Here is a 23575-nt window from a genome sequence, read left to right as displayed (position 1 = left end):
TAATTATGCATAAAAATTTTCAAGTTGGCATAGTCAGAAGTGACTTTGCATCTAAACAACAATTCTTTGTTTAATCGCTTTCCTCTGAGAAGAGGCTGGCAGTTTCCAATAACTACCTTTTAAAAATCAGGCTGGTATTCATTCTTTTAAGCGCAAGAATGAGCTAATCTTCTCTTTATTATCCATTTCCTGACAAAATCTGCTACTCCAGATCAACAGTCAAGAACATGGAGGATTTTGCAGAATAAAAGTGATACATGAATTTCTTAAGTCAAACATGTTTGAAGTTTATTTAAATATGCTCATCATAAGAAACAAACTGCTAAATTCCCCCCCTCTGTCATCTCCTCCTTTCACTCTTCCAATATTTTTCTCAAAAGAGAAAAGACTTATCATTGAAATTTTAACAGTCCCCTGGGAGAAATCTTGACTGAAATGTTCCTAATCCACATTCCAGAAGTTTCCACACATTATTTATATAAACGTTTCTTCAATTGTTCTAGATGCCTTGCATCAGGATCCTGTAGAACTAATACAGTGGCTTTAGACTGAAAAGGATTAAACTCTATAGTCATCAAACAACAGAGATCTATTAGGTGTCTTTGACATTTTTCTAAACCATCCTTAAGCTTTGCATGTGAAGTAGGATCTTTTTTCAATATATTCATTTCAGGTACTGAAAATCCAATCAAACTTGTTAGAATATCATCAGCAAAATCTACTTCTAGATAAGCCGAACCATCAGAAATTTTTGCCTTTATACCCCAGGACCCATTGCTGCTTGTGAGCTTTCCAGTAAGAGTTACAATAAAACATTTGACTTTCAGAATTGTAACAGTTTCTGTTTTTTTTGCAAGGAGAACAGAAATGTATGTGAAAGGTGGAGAATATAAATCAAGATCATGCGCCTCTACTGCTTTGTGAGAAAAGGTTTGTATATCATGTTTCTGCTGATCTGCTTCTGGGTCTGTTTTTGAGAAACATACTGGCTCACTGTTTAGGAGCCTGATGGCAGAAGTGTTCCAGAATTTTTGTCTGCTCTCAGCTAGATCTGTATCATTGAGTCTTTCTTTGGGAGTATTATCCAAAGAGAAATCTGCAGAACTGTTGGTCTGATGTACGCTATTATGCTGTGAAGAATTACTTGTACTATTTTCACCTCCAGTAGATACTCTTCCTCCAAAAGTCTTGTGGCTGCTGGTAGCTTCTACAGGTTTCTCTCTCTCATTCTTGTCATCTGTTTCATAAGTGCCATTCAAAGATGAATTACATGAGCTTCTAGACATATGTGGAAGTCTCTCAGTAACTAAACCTATGTTTCTGTTCCTGACCGCTGGTGGCACTTCTTCCAGCTCTCTTTGGATCTCTTCTTCCAGAAGCAAGTCATCTTCCAAAGGAAAGTCATTTAAAAAGCCATCAGCATATTCTACAGGACATGAAATTTGTTCATCTGAATGAGGAAAAGGACTTCCAAATTCTTGTTGCAAAACATTTCCATTGCGTGAACCTGAGGTTGTGCTAAAATTATTGCTTCTACTGCAATACCCACTCTCTAAAGGTGTTTCACTGTTTAAAGTAAATTCATTATTTTCCTCAAGACCAGCTAAAAGCTCTTCATCTGAAGGGCCTAGAGCTTGCCCTAATTCGTCTACAGGCCTTGGAACAACTTGTTCATGATCAGTTCGTCCAACAGGATTAGGGTTCTCAGCTTCTCCAATTAATCTAGCAAGGACTCTTTCCTGACTATACTCCTCTAGAAGAGCGTCCACTTCACCCCCTAACAATTTTACATTTTCTGGTTTAAGCAAAAGGACTCCAAGACGATATGCAACATTACCCTGTACAGTGATTTTTGTTCCTGGAGGAAGATTACTATGGAGGACAGGAACTGGTTGATATTCCATGCCCTGAATTTGATGTACCCCATCAGTTAGTTGCAGCATCAGCATTCGAGTAGGCTTTGCTTCCCAGGGCTTTTGGAACGCCTGAGTGTTGGCTGTTACTTCTTCATTTACAGTACTTTTTCCTCTTAGCTTCTGCAACTGGGAATATGCTGGCTGGCTAACATCAACTAGAGAATCAATTTGTATTGAGTAGAAGCCAGACAATTCTCCTTTGGGGGCATCCAAGATGCAATCAGGCAAAATGGGATATTCCAAATCTCTTAGATCTGTAAGAAGCCATTGCTCAAACACCTGTCTGTTAATCTGAGCTTGACTCAAGTTACTACCACTGTTTTCTTCCTGGATCCAATTAATACATGCTTCCAGCCAGGTCAAAGGAACTTTAATATGCCATGTGGATGAAAGCCAAGTTTCTGCTCTTGCTGCAATATTTGATGTAGACATTTTAAGTTAAAAGAAAAAYGTGAATTCCCTAGAAGAAAACCCAAAAAGATATATTTACTCTTCTGACAATTGCTAAAGTTATGACATGTCTCTCACTGGTGTTATACAGAAGTTTGCTCCCAATTCAGTTCAGTCATTCCAAGTATGACAACATAGAAGCAATTCTGTAAAACTGAAATGCTAAAAATAAACGTGCATTTCCAACATTTAAACAAATAAACTCCAATCAGCATAAACAGCCATAGGCTGTTCCTGATATTGCAGAGTATCAGGAAAGTACTGACACTTCTACAAGCAGCCTTGATGGCTTCATCTTTTCTGTTGATTTAATTGGAAGTATACAAGGGAAATAATTTTCCTATGGTTGGAAAGAGAGAGAACAAAAAAAAATTTATCCTCCTGACAGATTTTTTTGTTCCTGTGGGTGCTGCTGTGAACAGCAACACTACTTTAGAAATTGACCTTATAAGTTATTGTCCTATCTCATTAGCACTGCTATGAATGGAAGTAGGAGGCCCCATTTACAATACAAACAAGTTAGGATCCGTGAGCATTTGCACCACAGAGGTGATTTTTACACTGGAACTGGATGAAAGCTTTGGGACCATTGAGAGAAGGCTAGCCTGAAACATCAGTGTTATCTGGAGCCCCAGTTCAGCCTTTGACTGCAGTACTACGAAATTTTGGCAGTCACTGTCTCGGAACATCGGTGGTTAATAAACTCTGGCCAGCTGCTAGCTTTTGAAGTGACTAAGCAAATTTAAGGTGTATAAAGCGATAATCAGTTCCAAGCACAGTTAAGACAAAGGGCCAAAAAACCTCAGAGAGCTTGATTTCTCTGCAGAACTACCCCCCCCCMAAAAAAAAGTAAAAATACTTAAGAAACACAGGGCTTGCCTTCTGCCATTGAAACCTGCAGCCAAGGAAAAAAAAAACAGTCTCCTTAACGTTCTCCCAAATGCTGCTCCAGTTAAAAAAAAGTAACTGCACAATTTCTTCTGGGTGGAGTAACGCACCTGCTCACTCCTCAATAGGCCTGAGCCCGCCTGGCTCTCAGGGGCGGCCGGTCCCGCACTGCGATGAGGCTTCCCGCCGGGGCCGCGGCGAGGCCGGACACCGCCCCGCGGGCCGCGGGCCGCGGCCCCTCCCAGCCCCCCGGAGGCGACGAGCGGCGGCGCTGCCGCCACCGCGGCTCCCCCCGCCTCGCCCCGCCTCGCGGCGGCCGAGCCGAGCCGAGCCGCCCCGCACTCACCCGGACGCCACCGGCCGGGCGGCCCCGGCTCCCACCACCGGCGGGTTGGGGGGGGGGCGGGGGGAGGGACCCTCCGCGCGCAACCCCCAAAAACCCCGCGCGCCCCAACGGCCAATGGGAGGCGCGGAGCAGCGCGCGCCCTCAAGCCTCGCGAGAGCTCCGCACAACCGGCGCTAGGCGGCGAGCGCAAGGCGGAGTTTTAGCAGACGCCATTTTCTCTTCCCGCGACGGAGGCCGCTCTCGCTCCGCTTTGCCGCCTCCCGCCGTCTCCGCCGCCGCCGCTCTCCTCGCGGCTCCCTCCCGGCAGGTAAAAAGGACACCCGGGCGGGCCGGGCCGGGGCGGCGCGGGGCGGATCGCGCTCTTCTCCTCTCCTCGCGGCGCCCAGGCCTGGCTCGCCGTGGCGCGCACGGAGGGCGGGGTGAAGCGGGGTCCGCCCCCGCCCTGATGGACAGCTCTCTCCGCCAACGGGGCGGCGGCGGACCCGCGCAGGGGGGAGGCGGCCGGGCCAATCGGCGGGCGGCGCTGGTGGCCGTGCGCGTCGGCGGCGGGGGCTGCTCCCCTTTCTCTCGCATACGCGGTGGGGCCGGCGGCGGGCGCAGGTGAGCGCGGCCCGCGCGGGCACGCAGCCGGCGGAGGCGAAGGAGGGGGCGGCGCGCGCGCGCGCTCGGGGAGGGGGGCCCGGGCTAGGCCTGGCGGGACCGGGGCGAGCGGAGCGGAGCTGCCATCGCGCCCCTCTGGGCGGAGCGGCGGGCCTGCTCGGCCCCTGCCGCGGGGCTCCAGCCCGCTAGGCGCCGCCGCCGCGGCTCGGGGCGCCCGCGGGCTTCCGCAGGGATAGCGGCGGGATCGAGGCCTTTTTTCTCCTCTTCCCTGCCGGTGGGGCGGCGGCGGAGTCGCGTAGGCGCGGGCACCTCAGCTGCGGAAGGCTGGTCGCCTCCTCGCGTACTGCGGAGCGACTGGGGGCAGCGTGCGGGCCGGAGGGGCGCCGCCCGTGCGGGGGGGAAGGCCGTGGGTGCCGCTGCCCGCCGCTGGTGCGGGCGCGGCGGCCGGTGCGGCGGAGGCCGGCAGCGCTAGCGGCTGCGCGCGTTGGGCGGGGGAGCGGCCGCCGCCGCCTCGGTGCGCCCGCCCTGGCAGCTCTGTGCCCGGGGCGAGCTGCGGGGAATTATGGCCGGAGGAGGGCGGGCGGGCGGCGCTCTGTGCTGCGGCGTGCGCGGAGGCGAGCGAGGCCGAGGTGGGAGGCGCCGCGGCGGAGCCTGCGTCTTTCGGGGCCATCGCGGCGGCGGCGGGGCCCCGYTGGCGGCAGGGCCGTTGCGCCCGGCCAGCCGCGCAGGGGCTCCGGGGCGAAGGCCGCCTTTGTGTCTCCCCAGGCGAAGGGGGGTAAAATCTTCTTGTGACCGCGTGGTGGTGGCGGCTTTTCCGCTCCCGGCTCCGCCTAGCAGCGGGCAGGCGCCATTACAGCGGCCGCCATTTCTGCTGATCGCCGCCGCCGGCGAGGCGCGGCGCCGCTGCGGGTTGTGTAACGCCGCCCTTCCCCCCACCCGCTGCCGGGCCGGGCGGCTGCGGCGGGGGCCGCGCGAGGGGCAACGCCGGACAGCGGGGGTTGCTGCGCTGCCGCAGAAGAGGAGCGGAGCGGGGGGCGCGCCGGCGGCTGCCAGCCCTTCCCTCGTTTCTGTGGGCGCTGGTGCTGCGCTGTTCCTTCCGTGGCCGCTTTGGCCTTTCGGGGCTTCCAAAAGCGTTGCATTAGCCAGCCCCGCAGGCTCAATTTACGCAGCAGAGCACAGTGACTAACGGAGAGCGCCTTCCATACGTACGACTAAGGGGGATTTGAAGGGGACATAAGCCTGTTATAGTATATTACATTTCTTCCACCGCAGCTCTGAGCTTATTGGGAGGGTCGGAAATAGAATAACCAGGGTCTGAAAGGCCTTGTGCGATCTTCCTCTTACGCCCTCACCCCAATAACAGCATTTTGGCAAAGTCTGTTTGAGACTTGGCTACGCTTAAAGCAGATCGTGTCCATTAGCTCACATCGGGTGTCTGGAAATACCAGCGTGTGCTGGGAAGGCAGTCAAATAGCCGCGGCTGGTGCCTACAGGCAGTGGCTGCTGTTAGCCTGCACAAACAGAGCAACTGTTAATTAACAGCTGGTTCAGAGGATATTTAAAAAGCTTAATGTATCTCATTTTTTCTTCTTGGATTTGCAAGCAAGTTTTCACCTTTTGTTTAGGCTGTGGAACTTAAGGCAATAAAATTCAAAGTCGAGGGGGGGGAAACTAGCATTCTTTGTTGGGTTGTATTTGTCTGTAGAAATGTGTGCTTGAAGAGAATAATATACCAAATTGTTTCTTCTGCCTGGAATTCTAATATGACTTACAAGTATTCTCAGATGAACTTAAAAATCGCAAATGAGATGCCTGTTTCACCAAATCAGAAGGAAGTTCATTTGCTTTTGAGGTTCTTGGTGCATCTGTGGAGAGGATTATATGTAACCAGACTCTGGTATTTTCAGCAGGATTTTTCTAAAAGGTGGCTTGTGCATAATTTGTCTTTTGTTCAGCTGTTATAGTTGAATGGAGGTGTACTAAAATGTCTGTTAGTAAGTTGATACAGAATTTGTAAAATTAGTGCTGGCAGTTATCATACTTGGACTTTTTTTAGACTAAATTGTTTAAAACTAAACAATCGGAGCAGACTGAAATGGTGCCTTTTAAAAAGAAAGTCCAAAACATGCATTACATGCTGTGATAGGAACTGGATACTTGCTCACTTTAAATATCTGAAAATCAGTTTCAGTAAATGTGAATATTTTAAAACTAGCAAATACCTGAAAACTAAGTAGTCCAGAATAATTCAGATATGGTTGTTTAACTGTAARTTTGACTGTTATTTCTCCTTAGTGATGTGTTTGGCCTTGTTACACTTTCTCTTTTATAAAGAAAAGCTTTGTAGCAAAAGCTCGGGACAAATCCCCTTCTTCTGCTATAGCGAGAATCAGAGCTGTAAGTGAACAGAGCTACAACTGATGTATGCTGTTTTCATAGGCTCCTGAAGCAATAGGCTGTTGGGTTTTGATCCCGCCCAGAAACACTTGAGTTTTGCTCTGGAAGGATATATAATACCGGTAAGTTCTAGAAGCAGACATTTCTTTCTGCTTTTTCCCTTTATTACAATGCACAGTTTGCTTTTTCACAAAATATATGTACTAGCTTTTTTATTCTGCAACAGGTTTTATCTGCCCACCTAAGAATAAAAGGTAATGGAGACTGAACAACAGGAGGAGACCTTTACCAACACAGAGACAAATGGTAAATTTTTTAAAGGACTATTTCTTTTGGAAATGACCATTCTGTATCTTAATGCTTCTGAAAAAGAAAATTTTTTTTAATGCTTTAACTGCATCAGATATGTTTATATCAGCAGTAGTTTTGCATTTAATCTTGCAATTTTTAATTATCCCCTGTGGTTATGCATGCTTTTGTATCATGAATGCATAATTTTTCTTTCGGGATATTTTAGATACAGCATAAGTAGCTGAAAGTTGCAGCTAAAGATTTGAAAATATTTAATAGCTAAATATTCAGTACTTGTCTGGACAGTGTCATCGTGGAAAAAATTACTGTCAGGCACACCTTACTACATTTTATTTATTGCAGTTTTTACACTGCAGGTGTAGATATATGTGAAATATCTCTAAATACTAACTTCATTTAAAAGCTTTTGGGGCATAATTAGTGAGGAAGTAAAGGCATTGGTATTAAGTTGATTAGTGCCAGTTTTTCAAAACAGTATTTGAAATGCAGCTTTCCTATTACTCCACCAGTATTTCAGTATTGGACAAACTACTTTTGAGCTTTTTGTCTGGAAGGTTTTTCCTAATTGTAAATTGTAAAAGAGACACTAGGTAGGTGATGCTGCGCTGCCTTAAACGGCGTGTTGTAAACTGGTTACTGGCTGAATGTGCAAAATTCTCCTTTAAAGTGCAGTTCATAAATTTTAAATGGGTTTTCAGTAATTAGTTGTTTTGTAGGCTGATGAAGTAAAAAACCTGTTTCTGTACTGTAGAATCTCAGAGTGGACATCAAAAATTAGTGTTGGGCTAATAGGAAAGAATGCTTTATTAGAGATACAGTGCATAAGCTTGACATGCATTCCATTTTATCACAACTTAGAAAGTTAAATAAATGTTTGTGTTTCCCCCCTATGGACCTGTCTACAGGCAAACGTCCTGCAGAAGATATGGAAGAAGAACAAGCCTTCAAAAGATCTCGAAATACAGATGAAATGGTTGAATTACGCATCCTGCTTCAGAGCAAAGTATGCTTTTTTTAATATCACCCTGCTACTGCTTAGGGCATTTTTTTAAGACAATGATGACAGTGTATTTTGGGGTGTATGTTTAGAAAGAGCATGTGCTTTATTTAATATAAAGCATTAGGAATACTTATATGTGTATTAATGGTAGAAGTGTCTTGCAATGGCATTATGTACAAGAATTTTTTTTTAGGTGTAAGTCTTTAATGGACTATGGGACTTTTTGATTTAAAAGATCTTGCTGAAAAAATAGAGCAACAGAGGTTATAAGCTGTTTCTCATATGTTTGAGTAGAAGATTGTTGTTTCGAGGGAAATGATTTTATGTTAGTCTCCGGCAAGCAAGCAGTTTAGAGAATGATCAGCTAATGATTGTGAATTGAATGTGAGAAGTAAGATGGCTTTTTCAGGTTTATATTATTTCTTCCTGACAGATCTAGTAAATCAGTTTGTATGTATCCACTGGAAGAAAAGTGGGAGTAACACTTAAGGGGTTGCAGTAGCTTCATAGACTAGTTTAAATTATCACAGTAAAGTAACTATTTATGAATTTGTTCTAGTGTTTCTAGTTGTTACTGATGAACTTGGTTTTGCTGTGTCTAAAGTCATTCAGTCTTTTGTGTTGGGATGGGGAGTGTTATCTTAACTCTGCACGGTATTTCTGACAAATAGTCAGGTTATGTGGAGTGTTGCAAAATGTTCGCATGTTGTTAGAATCATGTATGGCCTGCATAATAAAAGCCATAGTTTATCATATAGTCCTTAAAATAACCTGGTAAAAATGCAGTTTTAAAATTACTGTTCTTAAATATCTGCCAGTTTGTTCCTGTTGATTTTGTAAACTTGAGATTAGTGACTGTTTATATTGGCCTTAACATTTTCAGACTGTATCAATCTGTGAGGTCAGTTGAGATACATAGATATAATCCAGAAGCAGTGCTTGAAATTATCAAGAAGCATTCAGAGTGGGAAAGTGAAGTTTGCAAACATTTTAAAACAAAGAAAGATAAATCATTCACTTATGTAACCTGTGGAATCCCGTAAGATACTTTTTCAAAGTCATATTCCAATATGAGATTGTTTTAACACAGGCAGAATTGCCTAGCAACTTAAATTTGGAATTGAAATAATATAAGTTGCAAAATTGAATATATTTATCTCTTTCCTATGTTCAGTGGCAAGAGCTGTTTTGGCTAATTTAATGTGAACTTTTCACAAGCAAAACGCTCCCTCTCTCCTGGCACAATGCATTGCAGGAGATAATGCAGAAATAGATACATCATTCTTAGTCTTCAGTTCAGAAACATAGGCTGTGCTATGTTGGCATAACATAACTTCTGAAAACTGTGTTTCAGAATGCTGGAGCAGTGATTGGAAAAGGTGGCAAAAATATTAAGGCACTTCGTACAGACGTGAGTATATATGAGTTTGAACTAATTTAACACCAATTCTTTCAGAGCGCTACGTTGAAAACTTGATTGCGTGCATTTCTAGAAATTGAGGAATTCAACTCTAGGCATCAGTAGTCTAGTTACAAGCCATTTTTAATAATTGTTAGAGTAGATAACTTAGTTTTTCAGTTTATATTGTAATTAAAACCCAGCTTGAGTCATGTGGGAGGAGAGGTTTATATTAAACCTCTTTGCTTTCTAAAAGGATTTCACTAAATTATACACTTCAAGTGAGTTAACGTCTTAATTAGAAATATTGACAAAGCTTAAAACCCTTAATTGTACCATTTCCCATATGTGTGAATCAATTATAGTACTACTAAAACCGTTGCAGGTGGCTGGCTTAAACCAGTGATAGAGAAATTCTTTAACTTTCTTTAAAAAACAAACAAAACTGTCCATCTGTTCTTTCTCCAATAGCTTGCACATGAAACACAAAAACATTAATGTTAAGGTTGCATGATTTAAATATGGGTATAGAACAGTAAAGAAACATTCTTTTACTTGGAAGCATTTTTAAATGGTCGTGACTTACTTACCTATTCACATTTTATATGACCCATTTTATATGGGTTGACTCTTGTGATTAGACACATGTTCAGCGTTAATGTTATGTATTTATAAAACTTGGCAGTGCTTCTTAAATTCCATTTGTTTACTCTCCTGTACTTAACATCAGCTACGATTTCAGCAATTTTTCAAGCAATACTCTGTTCAACACAATATTTGGTAATATATCATTACACAGTCAGTTCCAACTAAGTTCATAAACTATAGCAAGTCTAGAATTGAGGATTAAGTTGAAATGGTCAGGAATCATACATACGCTCACTTACTTTGGCAGCTAGGGTTTTTTTTGTTTTTTTGTTTTTTGTTTTTTTAAGTAAATAAAAGAATCACCTAAGTCCAGATATTTTAGACTGGTCTGGAACTTTCCCGATTTGCCCAAGGTTTTTGTCATACGGATCTCAACAGGTTTTGTGTCTGCCCTCATGAGCCAGCCTGCTACTGAAACATCGTATGTTAAAAGTAAAAGTAGTTTGGTCAAATCAAGTAATTCACTTTTAAGGTCCATTCTGTTAAGCCACAGTCGATGTAGCAATCCGTTATTGTGTTAGTCTTCAGAACAACTTAAGCTTGTTTCATTAATTGAGAGTAATGAGTATAGTTTGTATTAAATTAAAATTTATTGCTTTTCCCCCTTTTCCCTCTCCTTGTTTTTTTGGCCATATATCTCCGTTGCCCATGTACTGGATCGACTTGCCCCTGCGTTGCCCACCATGACGTTGGCCCATCCGCCCCTGAACGCCCATGTGAAAACCCTGGTTGGCTATGCCCAAAAATGTGCTCGTTGCCAAACGGGTACCATACTTGACAACTTCCGATTGAATACCCATGCCCAATGCCAACATCCACGAACGCCAATGACCAATGCAGTACAATGCCAGTGTTTCAGTCCCAGACAGCAGTGGCCCCGAGCGGTATGTCCCAACAGTTTATGCCTCACTGCCTGATTAGAAAGAGAGAAATGTATTTTATTACCTGCCTTTTATATAATTAAATAGTATCCCCTTATAGACGGTGTATTGTTTTTTTTCAAGTTTTCTGTCTTATTTTCCCCATTAAGTCTTTTTGTCACTGAACTTTTACGTGAGTTGCCCACCCAAACAATCCACTAATTTTATTTCAATGGAAGGAGCACAGCTTCAAGTGTTGCATATTCGCTGCATTGTAAATCAAATTGTTTCAAAATAGTCTCTCGCTCTGTCTTTGTGGCCCACCTTGCTCCCCCCCCCCCCAAACATTTGCCTGTTCATAATTATTTCTGATGAAATGCTAACTCTGGTTCACTTCTCTTCACTTCTCATTTGTGTTGTCTTTTTTTTGTCTTGCATTTGTATCTGTTTTCTTGCGGAGCCCATTAGTAATCTAATTTCTAACTGGTCTCATAACCTTACTCCAAATATAATGTTCACCACTTGCATATCCCCACTTTTTCTGCGAGAAGGTGTGCCAGTTTTACCAATGTAATAGCGAGGGTATCCTAAATTAGTGGTGGCGGGGAACATGAATATTCACTTCTACTTTCAGTTCTGCGTCAGTTTCTTGCCCACTTAATCTGAGCCCTTCCAAAGCCCATTCTCTCTTTCTCTTTCTCTCTCTCTCTCTGCAAGACCTACCTAATCTTAAATTTATCATGCATATATATTGGGCGTAAACAAAGATGCATGTGTTGTAAATTCAGTTAACAGGCTTACTTTAAATGGGGAATATTAATTGTAAGTTCTTCTGTGTAGTAAATTTTGTTAAAATTTTGTGCTTGATTATGAATACAAAACTTACTTCCACTTCTTCTTTTCCACCTTCTCCATATTATCTGGCACTTACGGTCTCTGACAGCATCTTGAGTATAAGTGCAGATATAGAGACAATTGGAGAAATCTTGAAGAAGATTATCCCTACTTTGGAAGAGGTATGTGTCTCAGGTTTGTTTCTTCTTCAGAGGTACAAGTTCAGCCTTTAAAACAAAATGATTCTAGATGATTCCATGCTATGTTATTATGTTACATCAGAAAATAAAAGCGGCCTGTTTTTTTTCTAAGAGAGGCCTGAAGCTCTCAAACTTTGTTGGTATTCTGTTCTTTGTAGAGGATGGAGACAGTCTCTGCATACTAAATTTAATGTTTAGAACAGTCTTCTCCCCTTCAAAACACCTGTCTCCTGACTTATTTATGCCCAAGTTCTGTGTGGCTGTATTGTAATTTGTATYGTGTCTTGGCTTTGTTTAAAAAAAAAAAAAGTGTGCTGCGCTGATATCTTCTTAAGTTTGTATAGAAAGTTATGCAGTGTAATGAAAGAAATAGGGAAAGCTAATTTGACATTACTTCACTTTGAGGCAAGGTGTGTAAGTAGTTGTGATTCTATCATAGCAAGTACGGAATTACAGTTCAGCAACAAATTCGGTCATAACATAGTGTTTGGGGAAGAAAAAAAACTCTGTTTTAAATATTTTCTGGGAATAATATTTTAATCTTTATTTGTATGAATCTTACTTACAGTATCAACACTACAAAGGCAGTGACTTTGACTGCGAATTAAGACTTCTGATTCACCAAAGTCTGGCAGGAGGAATTATTGGTGTCAAGGGTGCTAAAATCAAAGAACTCCGAGAGGTATTGTTTCCTATTCTTTTTAGATTTGGCTTTTGTTGTATGAACAGCTTAGTGTTTTGTGTTCATAAGCAGCAAGTGTTGGTATCTTCTGTGCAATAATTCCTTCACAACATACTTCATATGTGGTTTCTGTGTACTGATGTCAATCTGAGTTGCTTATTGCCACTTTCTTGCAAACCCTCAGAAATAAAGTGGCTGTTGGTGATGGAGGACTTCTCATCAAGCTTTTAAGCGCATTAGCAGTAGAACAATCTGTGTAGAGAAAAGATTTGATTTCATTTAATTAAAACAGCATTCATCACTCTTTTTGGAATGAACTACTGGATAGACTAGGTTTATTGGTGTGAAAGACATGCAGCAGTTCAGGGTGGACATATCTCCATGAACTCCTAAGATGATAAGTTCATAGATATTTGAATTTTTCTATAAAAGGGCAGAATGTTCAAAAAAATTTTCTACCTCTTCAAAGGTGGATATAATCATTATCATTATTTTCTATCAGTGGAGGAATAAGGTTATGTTCTAAAAAGCTAGTAGTCTCTCTGAATCTAGAGAGTTGTTTTCTGTCTTTTCCCTGGCATTGTATCAAGGGCAATTTCAGGTCAATTTAGGTGTAAGCTGTTCTCTTTGAGTTGGGGGAGGTAAGATGACTAGACATAATTCTAGCAACATCATTGTTTTGCATCCAGAGTATGTTTTTACGGCATGTGAAGGTTAATATATCCTGTGAGCTCACAATGGATATGTGGGTTTTTTTGCTAATACTTAATTGAATGACAGTATAGATGAGCCATAATTGAAAGATCAGAAATTAAATGTTTTTCCTTTTCACTAGCATTTCATACAAAATGATGTCATTACAGATCTTTAAAAGATAATCTGCTAAAATTAAATTTGTTGTGAGAACTTGGAAGCAAGCATGCAGTTGAAATGACTGAGTTGAATAGTCTAGTTTTATTGTTTCTTTAAAGGTGTTTTAATGTCTATTACCCTTTTTGTTTCAGTAGGTTTATAAAGTTGTTTAAAATACAAGTATTTGAAAATCTTGAGCTTTTTCTTCAACAGAACACTCAGACCACCATTAAGCTCTTCCAGGAGTGTTGCCCTCATTCCACTGACAGAGTGGTGCTTATTGGAGGAAAGCCGGATAGAGTTGTGGAATGTATCAAGATTATCCTGGATCTTATCTCTGAGGTAATGTATGTTAAATAGGTTTGATCTATTCTTTCATTGGCCTTCATGGAAGTTAAGGGATGATTTGGATGGAAAATCATGTCTTTCCATATTTATTTTGAATTTAGGACCTCTTACTTCTGCATAACAAAGTGTTGGACTGTTAGCAGCCATTGAAATTATTCCTGTGTTCTGGAATTGGGATGCACATTATGGGAGAGGAAAATGATTTTTGGTACAAGTGAGCCATTATTTGTGCTTTGCATATCATTAAGATGAGAAGTTAAAATTGGAGAGGAACGGATGCAAATTTAAATGCCACTGATCAGTAACAGGATTTTATCATAGTGAAAATCATAGAAAGCCCATCACCATCTCTGTTGGATAAAATTATAACTTTTCTGACTACTGGTGTTAAATTAAGAATTGTAACTTGTTCAGAATGTATAAATTCATATAAATATGTTAATATATTAACTCAATTAAATATGCTATCTGTTAACAGTCAGTGCTAACTCAGGGAGGGATTTGTTTTTTGTTTTGATTGTTTTAGTCTCCAATTAAAGGACGGGCCCAGCCTTACGATCCCAATTTCTATGATGAAACGTATGACTATGGTGGCTTCACAATGATGTTTGATGATAGAAGGGGACGTCCTGTAGGCTTTCCAATGCGTGGAAGAGGAGGTTTTGATCGAATGCCTCCTGGTCGTGGTGGACGACCTATGCCTCCGTCAAGAAGAGACTATGATGATATGAGCCCTCGCAGAGGACCTCCACCACCTCCCCCAGGTCGTGGGGGCAGAGGTGGCAGCAGAGCTCGTAATCTTCCTCTTCCTCCTCCACCACCTCCTCGTGGCGGGTGAGTTGTTGCATAAATACATGGTGTGAAACTTGAATAGAATTTGTTGAATTATGTTTGTGTTTCACACTTCCATGTTGGTAGTGATTATGCAGAATCAAGGGTTTATTGCACCAGCCTATTTTGAAAAATATTTTAATTGAATTATTTGCTGTACTGTAGCAGTCTACGAGAACTGTAGTCGATAGTTCTTTGTTTTTTGTAATGTTATTTGAAACTTGGCTAAAGCAGTCAGAATTTGAGTTTTGTGTTATAAACTAGTTTGTATACTCTAAATCAAATTTTCATATTCATGATTTACAGAAGTGATGTACTGCTGCTTTTCTCATTTTAGAGATCTTATGTCTTATGACCGAAGGGGCAGACCTGGAGACCGTTATGATGGAATGGTAGGAATTTAAAATTCATACTGTTTTATTTGATGAACACAGTTAGGACTTTGACTGTCTGAAGAAACTTGAGTCCATGTATTTGAATATGGGACATGTGTGCATCTGACAAATTCTGATATTATCAAAGTGTTTTAGATGGTCCTTCCTGATGAGGAATGTTTGGAGTGTGAAGAGTCATTTGGGCTGTAAAGGGTATCTGGGGTGTGATGTGCTCCAGTGTCTTTCTTTTCCTCCTACCATCAACAATGGTATAGAAAGTTAGACTGTGCTCTACCCTGCAGATTTAATTGCGCTGACCTTTTAGGGTTGTGTGTGTGGTTTTTTTGTTGTTTTAGTGATGTCAGAAATAGGAATTGGGAGGCTTTTCAAGTCAAGAAAATAAATCGGAACAATCTTCTCTTAAATTCTGCTAACAAGACAGTCTTTGATTCAGGCAAGCATTCTTAATGTATCTATTAGAAAACTTGAATAGTATCTTTGTAGATCTCTAGTTGGTCTGGCAGATTGTTGCTTTTTCAAACCAGTTCTGCCTATTTTACTGATTTCTATGTTTGCAAAAGAATCTACTGTGATTCCAAATGTTTTTGGAGACAGGGCCACTGATAAGTTGATGATATCATTGAATATATCCTATTTGAATGCTAACTGTTGTTGAGGAAACAAATTTCATAAGATACAGAAACCTAAAAAGCATTAAAAGTACTCTTCCATTGTATACCCTGAAATGCATTTTTCCAGTGGTCATCTGCTGTAGTACTAGACTCCTCTTTCCTGGGAATAGAAATCACAGGTATCAAGAAGTTAAAAATCTGGGGTAACAAACTTTGTTTCTCCTCCGGCTCTGTTTGGTACTTTACTTAAAATGACAGATGAGACAAGATATAATTTTTGTGGATGGAAGGGAAAGGAATAGAGAGGAGCTGTGAACTGGACTACCTAAACAAGCTTTACACTTTGCCTCCATCTGGGAGGAAAACTTGCGGGAAGTAGGTGTTACAGGAGGATCAAAATTGGCCCACCAGAAATTTGTCAGAAATATTGAAAGGAAAGACTTAAAATTGCAATCCTTTTGGACTGTCTAACCTGACTTTTATCAGGTTGATTTTTGGCTTTTTTGACATGAGTTTCTACAAGTAAGTATAATCATCATTGCCAGTTTTCTGTGTTCCAGTAAGCAATTTTTTCCTCATTACAGTGGAATTGCTCTTGGCTTTGGATGTGTTATACCAGAGTTTCATAGCCTATCTAAACTGAGGACTGCTTCCCAACATAGACTGTATTTAATGTCTAGCTTTAGTTAGCCATAATCCCAGTATCCTTAATTGTATAAGCAGATTGGAAGTTCTCATATGGATTGTGAGGCTGAACCTGGAAGTGTGGTGCTAGAAACATAAGGTCTTCTGATGCTGCTGTTCGTTTCATATAGAAAACACTTAATGCGTGGGAAAGGCTGGTTTCAAAGAGCAGGAATACTATTTTATGTGGATGTATTAAAAACCAAGATCTTCTGTGCAGACCAAGATCTAGGTCTTAGATGTTGAATGTGCAGAAATCCTCACTTCCTGCTAGTTCTTCTTTCTGCTAGAGATAGAAAGATTCAGTAGTTCAAGACTGGATGCTGAACCTTGAATTTTCTGGAATTTCTGAGATACAAGAATATTGACAGCCTTGTAGATTTTAAGATGGGAGAAAAAAAATTTGAATTAAAAAAAATAAAATTAATTCATCTTGTCCGTATAATGTCCCTGCATAACAAAATAGTTGTCCCTTAGTCTGGTTTACAGTTGTAACTGGGCACTACTAGTTATAAGAGTTCACTTGGGTTATAGTCTCTTTTCTGAAGCTGTTTCCTAAAGGAGAGACAGGCACTGTTTCTCTGTTACAGAACTGTGTTTCAGGTTGTAACAACTCCAGATCAAATGCTTGTGGACATTTTGATAGTTGAGAAAACCTGACTGTCTGCATTCCTGCTATTTCTAAGCACCCTTTGGCACAGGAGTGTTCAGATATATAAACATGCACATATGAAAACAAGAAACTGGACAAGCATTAAAAAATACCCTTTTCTTTTTTTCTTTCTTTTTTTTTTTTTTTGAACTGGCCAATTTCTAGTGTTTCCAAAGTATTTTTAAATTGGAGTTAATTGAGAAGTAAATTAGAATGTCTGTTTAAAGTGGAGTGTATATTCAGACTTCTAATCTGTCTTCTTATTCAAATGCTTCCCAGTTCTTAATACTTTTAACATATTTTTTTATATATATATATATATGTGCACATATGTGTCTTTGTGTATAAACACTTCAACAGAGGTATGCACATACAGAATGTAGAATGTATTTCATATTTAAGAGATTTGACATTAAAAAGCATGTAAGAAATCAGTAACAGGAAAATCTTTGACAACTTTTGTATTTATCAGTTTAAATACTGAAAGAAATTAACAAAACTTTACTCTTCTAGCTAGGCTAGTGCCTCAAAAAAGAGGGAAAGTTATAACAATTTGCTGCCATCACTTAGGATGGCATGCATCTTCTTTCATTAGATGTAAAAGTTTAATATAATTCTTGTTAAGGCTGTGTTTGTTGCCTTATTCAGCCAGTGTTTCATTTGATTTCCATTTTAGTGCCAGTAATAGCTAGCACAAATGAGTCTGTAGAGTACCAATGAGCTTTTATATTTTAGTGGGCTGTTCATGTTCTGTTTCACATTTATTTTTAATCTTGCAAAGGCCTTTGCCTCTTAAAGTGGATTTTACAAATTATATTTTTATAATTGTCTGCTGACTTTTTTTCAGCATTTGTTTTAGAATTGTGAAGGAAAGAAATTCTAAATATCACTTTTTTAATGTAATTAGATTGTTAGCTAGTTCTTGACTACATGATGTATATGGAAATTAACTAATAGAACATGATAAGCCATGTCCTTCCTACTTGATCTGCTGTTGACGTAGAGATAATGACTCATTCTAGTCTTTCTAAATGTTCTTAAAAAAAAAAAAAGAAAAAGAAAAAAGAGAAATAAAAGGTTTTGATACCTATGGGTAATATCTTTTGGTAAATGGTACTTCTTTAGCACTTAAAGGTCTTTGGGGAAAAAAACAAAGCTATTTAAACTTTGCCCTACCCTTATTTGTCTGACACTCTTTGCAAGAGGAAAATCTGTTCATGCTACAGAAAGAGGGAAGAAATTGATGTGATCAATTAGTGATGTGATCACCCATCCAGTGAAAGTAGAAGTGAGTGAATCTTGTCACTGGTCTATATTATGTACTTTTGAGTCTCTGTAGTAGATTAGGTGTTAAGGAAAATATTTCTCTGTATGTATGTGTTTGCTTGCAATGCAAAGTTACTTGTAAGCCTTTGAGATGGACTTAATTTGGATTCATTTCCTCTTTTCCTCATGTCATGTTGTGGCTGGAAGATGATGCAGTGTCATGTGGATGCCTGTGATGACATGCAGCCACCAGAACTGGTGAGTGTGTTCATCCTTTTATTTGACTGGTTTAATAGTTCATTGTGAGAAAATAACTTAATTGATTTGGTTTAGTTAATAACTGGAAGTACTTAACCTTGAGTTTAGTGAGTGGCAACTTGTGACTATTGAAAATCCATAAAGCTGTCCTTCTGATTCAGAGTATTGGCAGTTTATATCCTAACAGTGTGACCTGTGCAGGTAGTTAACGTTCCACAAGGAGCGGCACAGCTAAAGGAGAGGAGCTTTTCTGTTATATTGCCTCTTGTGTACCCCATTTTAGTGCTCTGAATTGTAACTGTCACCGTAACTCATCCTTTTTGATAGTGCTGGTGGTGCTTGCATTTAGAATATATATTTTGTGTTAACTTCTTCACGTTGTGTTTTCTTGTGTTACGAACATGGAACTTTAAAAATAGGTCTTTGCTTATAGTTATGGATAAACACAAATCAGTCCAATCAAATGCAATACTTTTAAAATACAGAGATAGATAATGCAGAATAGTTTATCAAATTCCTTACTTCTGAGGGGTCTTAGGAAGGAAAGTTTGAAGGGGCTGGTCAATTGTTTATGTGGTGTAGAAGATGGCAAAGTGCTGCCAAATATTAAACATCAGTTCCTAGCTTACATAAATACTGTAGCTGTAATTATTTTAGTCATCTCCTGTTAAATTCATTTGCTATTCTGTAGTCTGGGGAGGAGAACCAGGAAATAAAGGAAAGGAATGTTCATTAAAACAGATAAGCCCAAAAAAAATTCTGTGCAAAAACATCAGCAGAAATAATTGTGTGTTTGTATAAAATATGCAGCTCTGATCAGCCTCTGAATTAAGTCCTAAGCAGTGTCCTTCATTCTGTATTTTGCACTCCACTACATGTTCTATTATGCTGTATTACAATCTCTATTGCTAAGCAACATGATTACACAACACAGGTTGCTTAGAAACAGATGATCAGCTGAACACTTTGGTCTGAATAGCATCCATTTTGATGTTGTTCCAAAAAGGTAGAAGGTAGTTTAGGTTAGGTGTTTTTGGTGGGGGGAGGGAGAGTTATTACATTACTATCTCTGCAGACAAGTAATTCACATAGGTTCCTGCATTTCTGAAGTTAGTGATTATGTTTAAGTTGAATTCTGGAACAGTCTGCACATCTATTTTCTACTTCCATAGGAAGGTATAAAAATGGGGTTTTGTGTGTTTAGAAGGCATTAGAGCAAATTAAGCACTTGATATCAAGTACCAGTCTACAAATTCTAAAAATAAAAGCAGCTAGGAGTGCTGCATTGCAGTGATTTGGACTTGATATATGGTAGTTTTAGCAGAATGGCAGTAATGCATGTCATGATTGTCTTGTGTAAGATGCAAAGGAGGATTGTAGCATAATCTGTATGGAGAGTTCAATTACTAAAGTATTCTTGGAGTCAGCTTGGTTTTTCATCGAGATACAGATGAAGTAGGAGTCCTGACAATTTATGGGGCAAATTTTTTGACCCAGAGGTTTCCATTTTTCCTGAGCTATACAGGTTGTAGTAATAAAGCTGAACTCTGATCTTCTGATTTGAGTGTTAGTTTAATTGGAGGGTCAAGAGTAGGGCAGTGTCAAGAGCTGTCCACCACCAGTAGGGTGACTTGATAAACTGGTATGGCTGGATCCTTAATGTTGTTTGGTGCCTTACTCTTAGAGGTTTTGACAGGACGGGATAAGAGGTCTATGAGATTTACCATCACCACCTTTGTTTCTGGTTGTTCTCTCCTCACAGAATGCCTTTGACACTTCTGTATTTATAGTAAGGCAGTTTGGAGGTTGGGGTATTTGCCTAAAATAGGCTCAAAGTTAACAGTATGGTACTTATGATGAAAACATTAATGAAGCATGGCTATTCGCTATTTAAGGGGTTTTTTTTTTTCTCTCTCTCTTTTTCTCTTATAGTTTGAGGGTGGCTCTGGATATGGTAAGTTTTTATATAGAATTTTTACATGCACTTTGCTACTTAGTCATTAAAGGGCTTGATGCATACGTTTAAATCAGACTATTCTTATGCAGGGGGCCGTGGTTCATATGGAGATCTTGGTGGACCCATCATCACAACACAAGTAACAATTCCCAAAGATGTAAGTGAAGTTGATTTTTGCTTTCTTTGAGGGGGTGGAGGAGGGGGTGAGAAAAGGCTATTAAAAAAAAAAATAGACTACATAAGTAAATCATAACTATTTGGGGTGCTTGACAAGTACTTTTAATATAAAATAAGTATTTCTAAATCACCAATAGTCTGTTCTTCAGCATGTTTATTTTGTGACTTTAGTGACACACTGAACAATCACATTAATTGTTAATATTGAATAATAGAGATGGTCTACATAGCTGCTTTTATGCAAACGAGCAGCTGGTTCTCCCAACTTTATACCACCTGTGTTTATACAATAAATATTGCAGAGGCTGTTTTGAGTATGTTCCCATTGAAGTTCTTAAAAATAAATTCATGGAAGCTACTTGAACACTATTGTGATGTCTGTAACTGCTTTTACAGAGAAAGTTGCATCAAAATATGCTTTGTTTTCTCTCCTAGTTGGCTGGATCTATTATTGGAAAGGGAGGCCAGAGAATCAAACAAATACGTCATGAGTCAGGAGCTTCGATCAAAATTGATGAACCATTAGAAGGCTCAGAAGATCGGATAATAACTATTACGGGAACACAGGACCAGATACAAAATGCACAGTATTTACTGCAGAACAGGCAAGTTGAAGCTTAATGCTGTCCTTGGTGTCAATTTTAAACTGACTTTTTTCCCTGCTACATTCTAAAGCTCTTCTGCGATGTAGTTTCTAGAAGGCAGGTTTTAAGTAGCTATTTGAACCTAACTTCTCCAGTTGGTAGTTCTGCCTTGATTCTCTTCTGTTCTCCATTCTAACTAAAATGAAGACGCCCTCAAAACTAATCTTGCTGGAAGACACCTTAACCGAGCAGTCCTCTCATTTCTCTGGTGAAAACTGCTGCAAAAAACTACTTGTAATAAATTACATAGAGCCTGTAGAAAATATAGAAGATTTCAGTGGATGTTGGTCTAGTTCTGTGTGGAAGACTAGTGATTTTGTTGTTTTTAGATAACTAAATTGACAACAAATCACAGTCTGCCATATGGCACAGGCCATGCCTCTACAGGACAAGTTGAAATCGATTGGTGCTGTTAATGCAGCATTTCACACCTTGCTGGCATTACTTTTGTCTTTTCTGCCAAATATTAACAGCTTCAGATTTATTTTGCTTAATTTTGCTTTATTAACATGTTGGCTGTCATAGCAATTCTTAATGTTTAACTTGAATGTTTGGCTTTAGACTACTAATATTTAAATATGCTTAAAATTGTCCTATACCTATATTATTAATTTTTAAAAATAATAGCTAATTACTTTTAAACATTTTAGGAGTTTGTAATTTAATCTTTAAGAATGTCATTGTGAATATTGATGCAAGATGTATGGTCAATCATTCTAATACATGCTTTTTTCTTTTTCTTTTATAGTGTGAAGCAGTATGCAGATGTTGAAGGATTCTAATGCAAGATTATTTTTTCTTTTTTATAGTGTGAAGCAGTATTCTGGAAAGTTTTTCTAAGACTAGTGAAGAACTGAAGGAGTCCTGCACCCTTTTTTTTTTATCTGCTTCTGTTTAAAAAGCCAACATTCCTCTGCTTCATAGGTGTTCTGCATTTGAGGTGTAGTGGAATCTTTGCTGTCCACCAGATGTAATGTTTTAGTTCCTTACAAATATTTGGGGGGAGGGAAAGGGCGCGCGAGACTAACATTGAAATTTTGAAACAGCAGCAGAGAGTGGATTTTATTTTTGTTCATTGTTGGTGGTAAATTGTAATGTTTCCTGTAACTATTGTGAACACCTTGCTTTATGTACACTGTATTTTTTTTGAAGGGGGGAGAATACTGGTAGTCCACATGTCCCTGGCATCCTTTAAGAGCAGTGTGCAGAATGTAATGCTCTTTTGTAAGAAACGTTTTATGATTTTTAAATAAATCTAGTGAACCTATTCTTGGTGGTCATTTTTTTTAGATATGCATAAGATAATGTCTAAAATGGATACACCCTCCCCCCCCCCCCCCCCCCAAGATGCATAAATGAAAGTTGCTGTTAAGCTTGCTCTTCTGCTTCTTTGATATAAATGGAGTTAAATGTTCTTGGTAAATTAAAGAAACAGTGTGAAAACAATGGCTCAGCTTTGCTATTTGGGAAAAAAATGCAAAAATATTCATGCAAACGTGTAAAATTTGACTTTTTTGCAAGTGTTTGGCCCTCTTTGCAGTACATATATTATTGGTGACAGTATATAAATAAAGTATTTAAAAACTTTGTGATGTCACTGAGTTACAGTGGTAAAGTACACCTATTTCTAGGCAGCTTGCTTAATGCAAATAACTGTTAGAAAGGGCAGTTGGTGTACCATTAATGATTGAATTCTAGTTTTCAGAGTTTCATTTGTATGAGGTAGAAATTCTTATGAATTGGCAAATTGACAGTATCTCACTCTGTAATTTGTTTTTCATTGTATACAGACTAAACTTGTTTGGTTTCCCTGTTGTATGTTGAATTCCATAGGAAATACTTGTGAGAAATTAAAAAAGATAGTAGCTCTGGATATCTCATGTAATACCTTGGCATTTGTATTTATAGTTTATAAGTTTTAATTTCACTTCCTAAATAAAAATAATTAAAAAATGCAAAAGAACCTTGCACATCTGGATGTGGTAGATCCAGAGTAAGAGTGGATTCTTTTACTGTTTTTATCGGTTCTCATATGCTCCTCAGCTCTTTCAGCCATATGGGGTAATGCCTGTCATAATAGACAGCTGTAACTACCATGTAATGGGAAGGGGCAAGGAGGTAAGAAACTATGATTAAATTGTTTTAAAGAGAAGAAGAAACAACTACTTTTGTCTACACGTGTAGAATTAGCACTTGCTTGGGAAAGGCAAGAACATAAGTTACAGGGAGAAATAATGTAGACAAAGGTGTCCGACAAAATGCAAATTAACTAAAGCAATGGCAGGAGCTTTTTCCGTGCAGTCGCCGGCGTGTACGCAAGGGGCTCGGGGCTGAGAAGAGGTGCAGAGTCAGGCGGGCGGGGCGGGGC

General features: G+C 39.9%; 2 protein-coding genes across 10 annotated transcripts; one reads left to right on the top strand and one right to left on the bottom strand.

The window, feature by feature from the left end:
• Positions 1-271: 271 nt before the first annotated feature.
• RMI1 (RecQ mediated genome instability 1) lies at positions 272-3663 on the bottom strand. Of its 3 annotated transcripts, none has more exons than XM_026088423.1 (2): positions 3601-3663; positions 272-2376 (listed from the first exon to the last, which is right to left on the bottom strand). In XM_026088423.1, exon 2 carries the CDS (start codon positions 2346-2348, stop codon positions 471-473), a length of 1878 nt encoding a protein of 625 aa, XP_025944208.1. In that variant the 5' UTR covers positions 2349-2376; positions 3601-3663; the 3' UTR covers positions 272-470. The 3 variants fall into 3 exon arrangements, with proteins under 3 accessions (XP_025944208.1, XP_025944206.1, XP_025944207.1); XM_026088421.1 differs by lacking the exon at positions 3601-3663 and adding an exon at positions 3365-3483; XM_026088422.1 differs by lacking the exon at positions 3601-3663 and adding an exon at positions 3246-3348.
• Positions 3664-3844: 181 nt separating this feature from the next.
• Positions 3845-22794, top strand: HNRNPK (heterogeneous nuclear ribonucleoprotein K). Of its 7 annotated transcripts, none has more exons than XM_026088425.1 (16): positions 3845-3907; positions 6640-6719; positions 6824-6903; positions 7803-7912; positions 9264-9320; positions 10797-10840; positions 11760-11832; positions 12419-12532; positions 13598-13726; positions 14259-14566; positions 14901-14955; positions 18379-18429; positions 20362-20383; positions 20461-20543; positions 20999-21168; positions 21956-22476. In XM_026088425.1, the coding sequence occupies exons 3-16, from the start codon at positions 6855-6857 to the stop codon at positions 21987-21989; spliced, it is 1299 nt and encodes a 432-aa protein (XP_025944210.1). In that variant the 5' UTR covers positions 3845-3907; positions 6640-6719; positions 6824-6854; the 3' UTR covers positions 21990-22476. The 7 variants fall into 7 exon arrangements, 6 of the variants coding, with proteins under 6 accessions (XP_025944210.1, XP_025944214.1, XP_025944213.1 ...); XM_026088429.1 differs by lacking the exon at positions 3845-3907 and adding an exon at positions 4114-4200 and having other exon boundaries at positions 7815-7912; positions 22017-22794; XM_026088428.1 differs by lacking the exon at positions 3845-3907 and adding an exon at positions 4114-4200 and having other exon boundaries at positions 7815-7912; positions 21956-22794.
• Positions 22795-23575: the final 781 nt, after the last annotated feature.

Source organism: Apteryx rowi, unplaced genomic scaffold (assembly GCF_003343035.1).
Source record: "Apteryx rowi isolate R43461 unplaced genomic scaffold, aptRow1 scaffold_77, whole genome shotgun sequence".
NCBI classification, from domain to species: Eukaryota; Metazoa; Chordata; class Aves; order Apterygiformes; family Apterygidae; genus Apteryx; species Apteryx rowi.
Note: the sequence above shows the minus strand (reverse complement) of the source record. Positions and strands in the feature narration are given on the sequence as shown.

Coding starts and splice junctions, on each gene's coding strand:
- RMI1 (XM_026088423.1), bottom strand. CDS start 2,348: ATGTCTACATCAAATATTGCAGCAAGAGCAGAAACTTGGCTTTCATCC.
- HNRNPK (XM_026088424.1), top strand. CDS start 6,855: ATGGAGACTGAACAACAGGAGGAGACCTTTACCAACACAGAGACAAAT. Junction 6,904..7,802: donor TACCAACACAGAGACAAATG/GTAAATTTTTTA, acceptor TCCCCCCTATGG/ACCTGTCTACAGGCAAACGT. Junction 13,727..14,258: donor TCCTGGATCTTATCTCTGAG/GTAATGTATGTT, acceptor TGATTGTTTTAG/TCTCCAATTAAAGGACGGGC.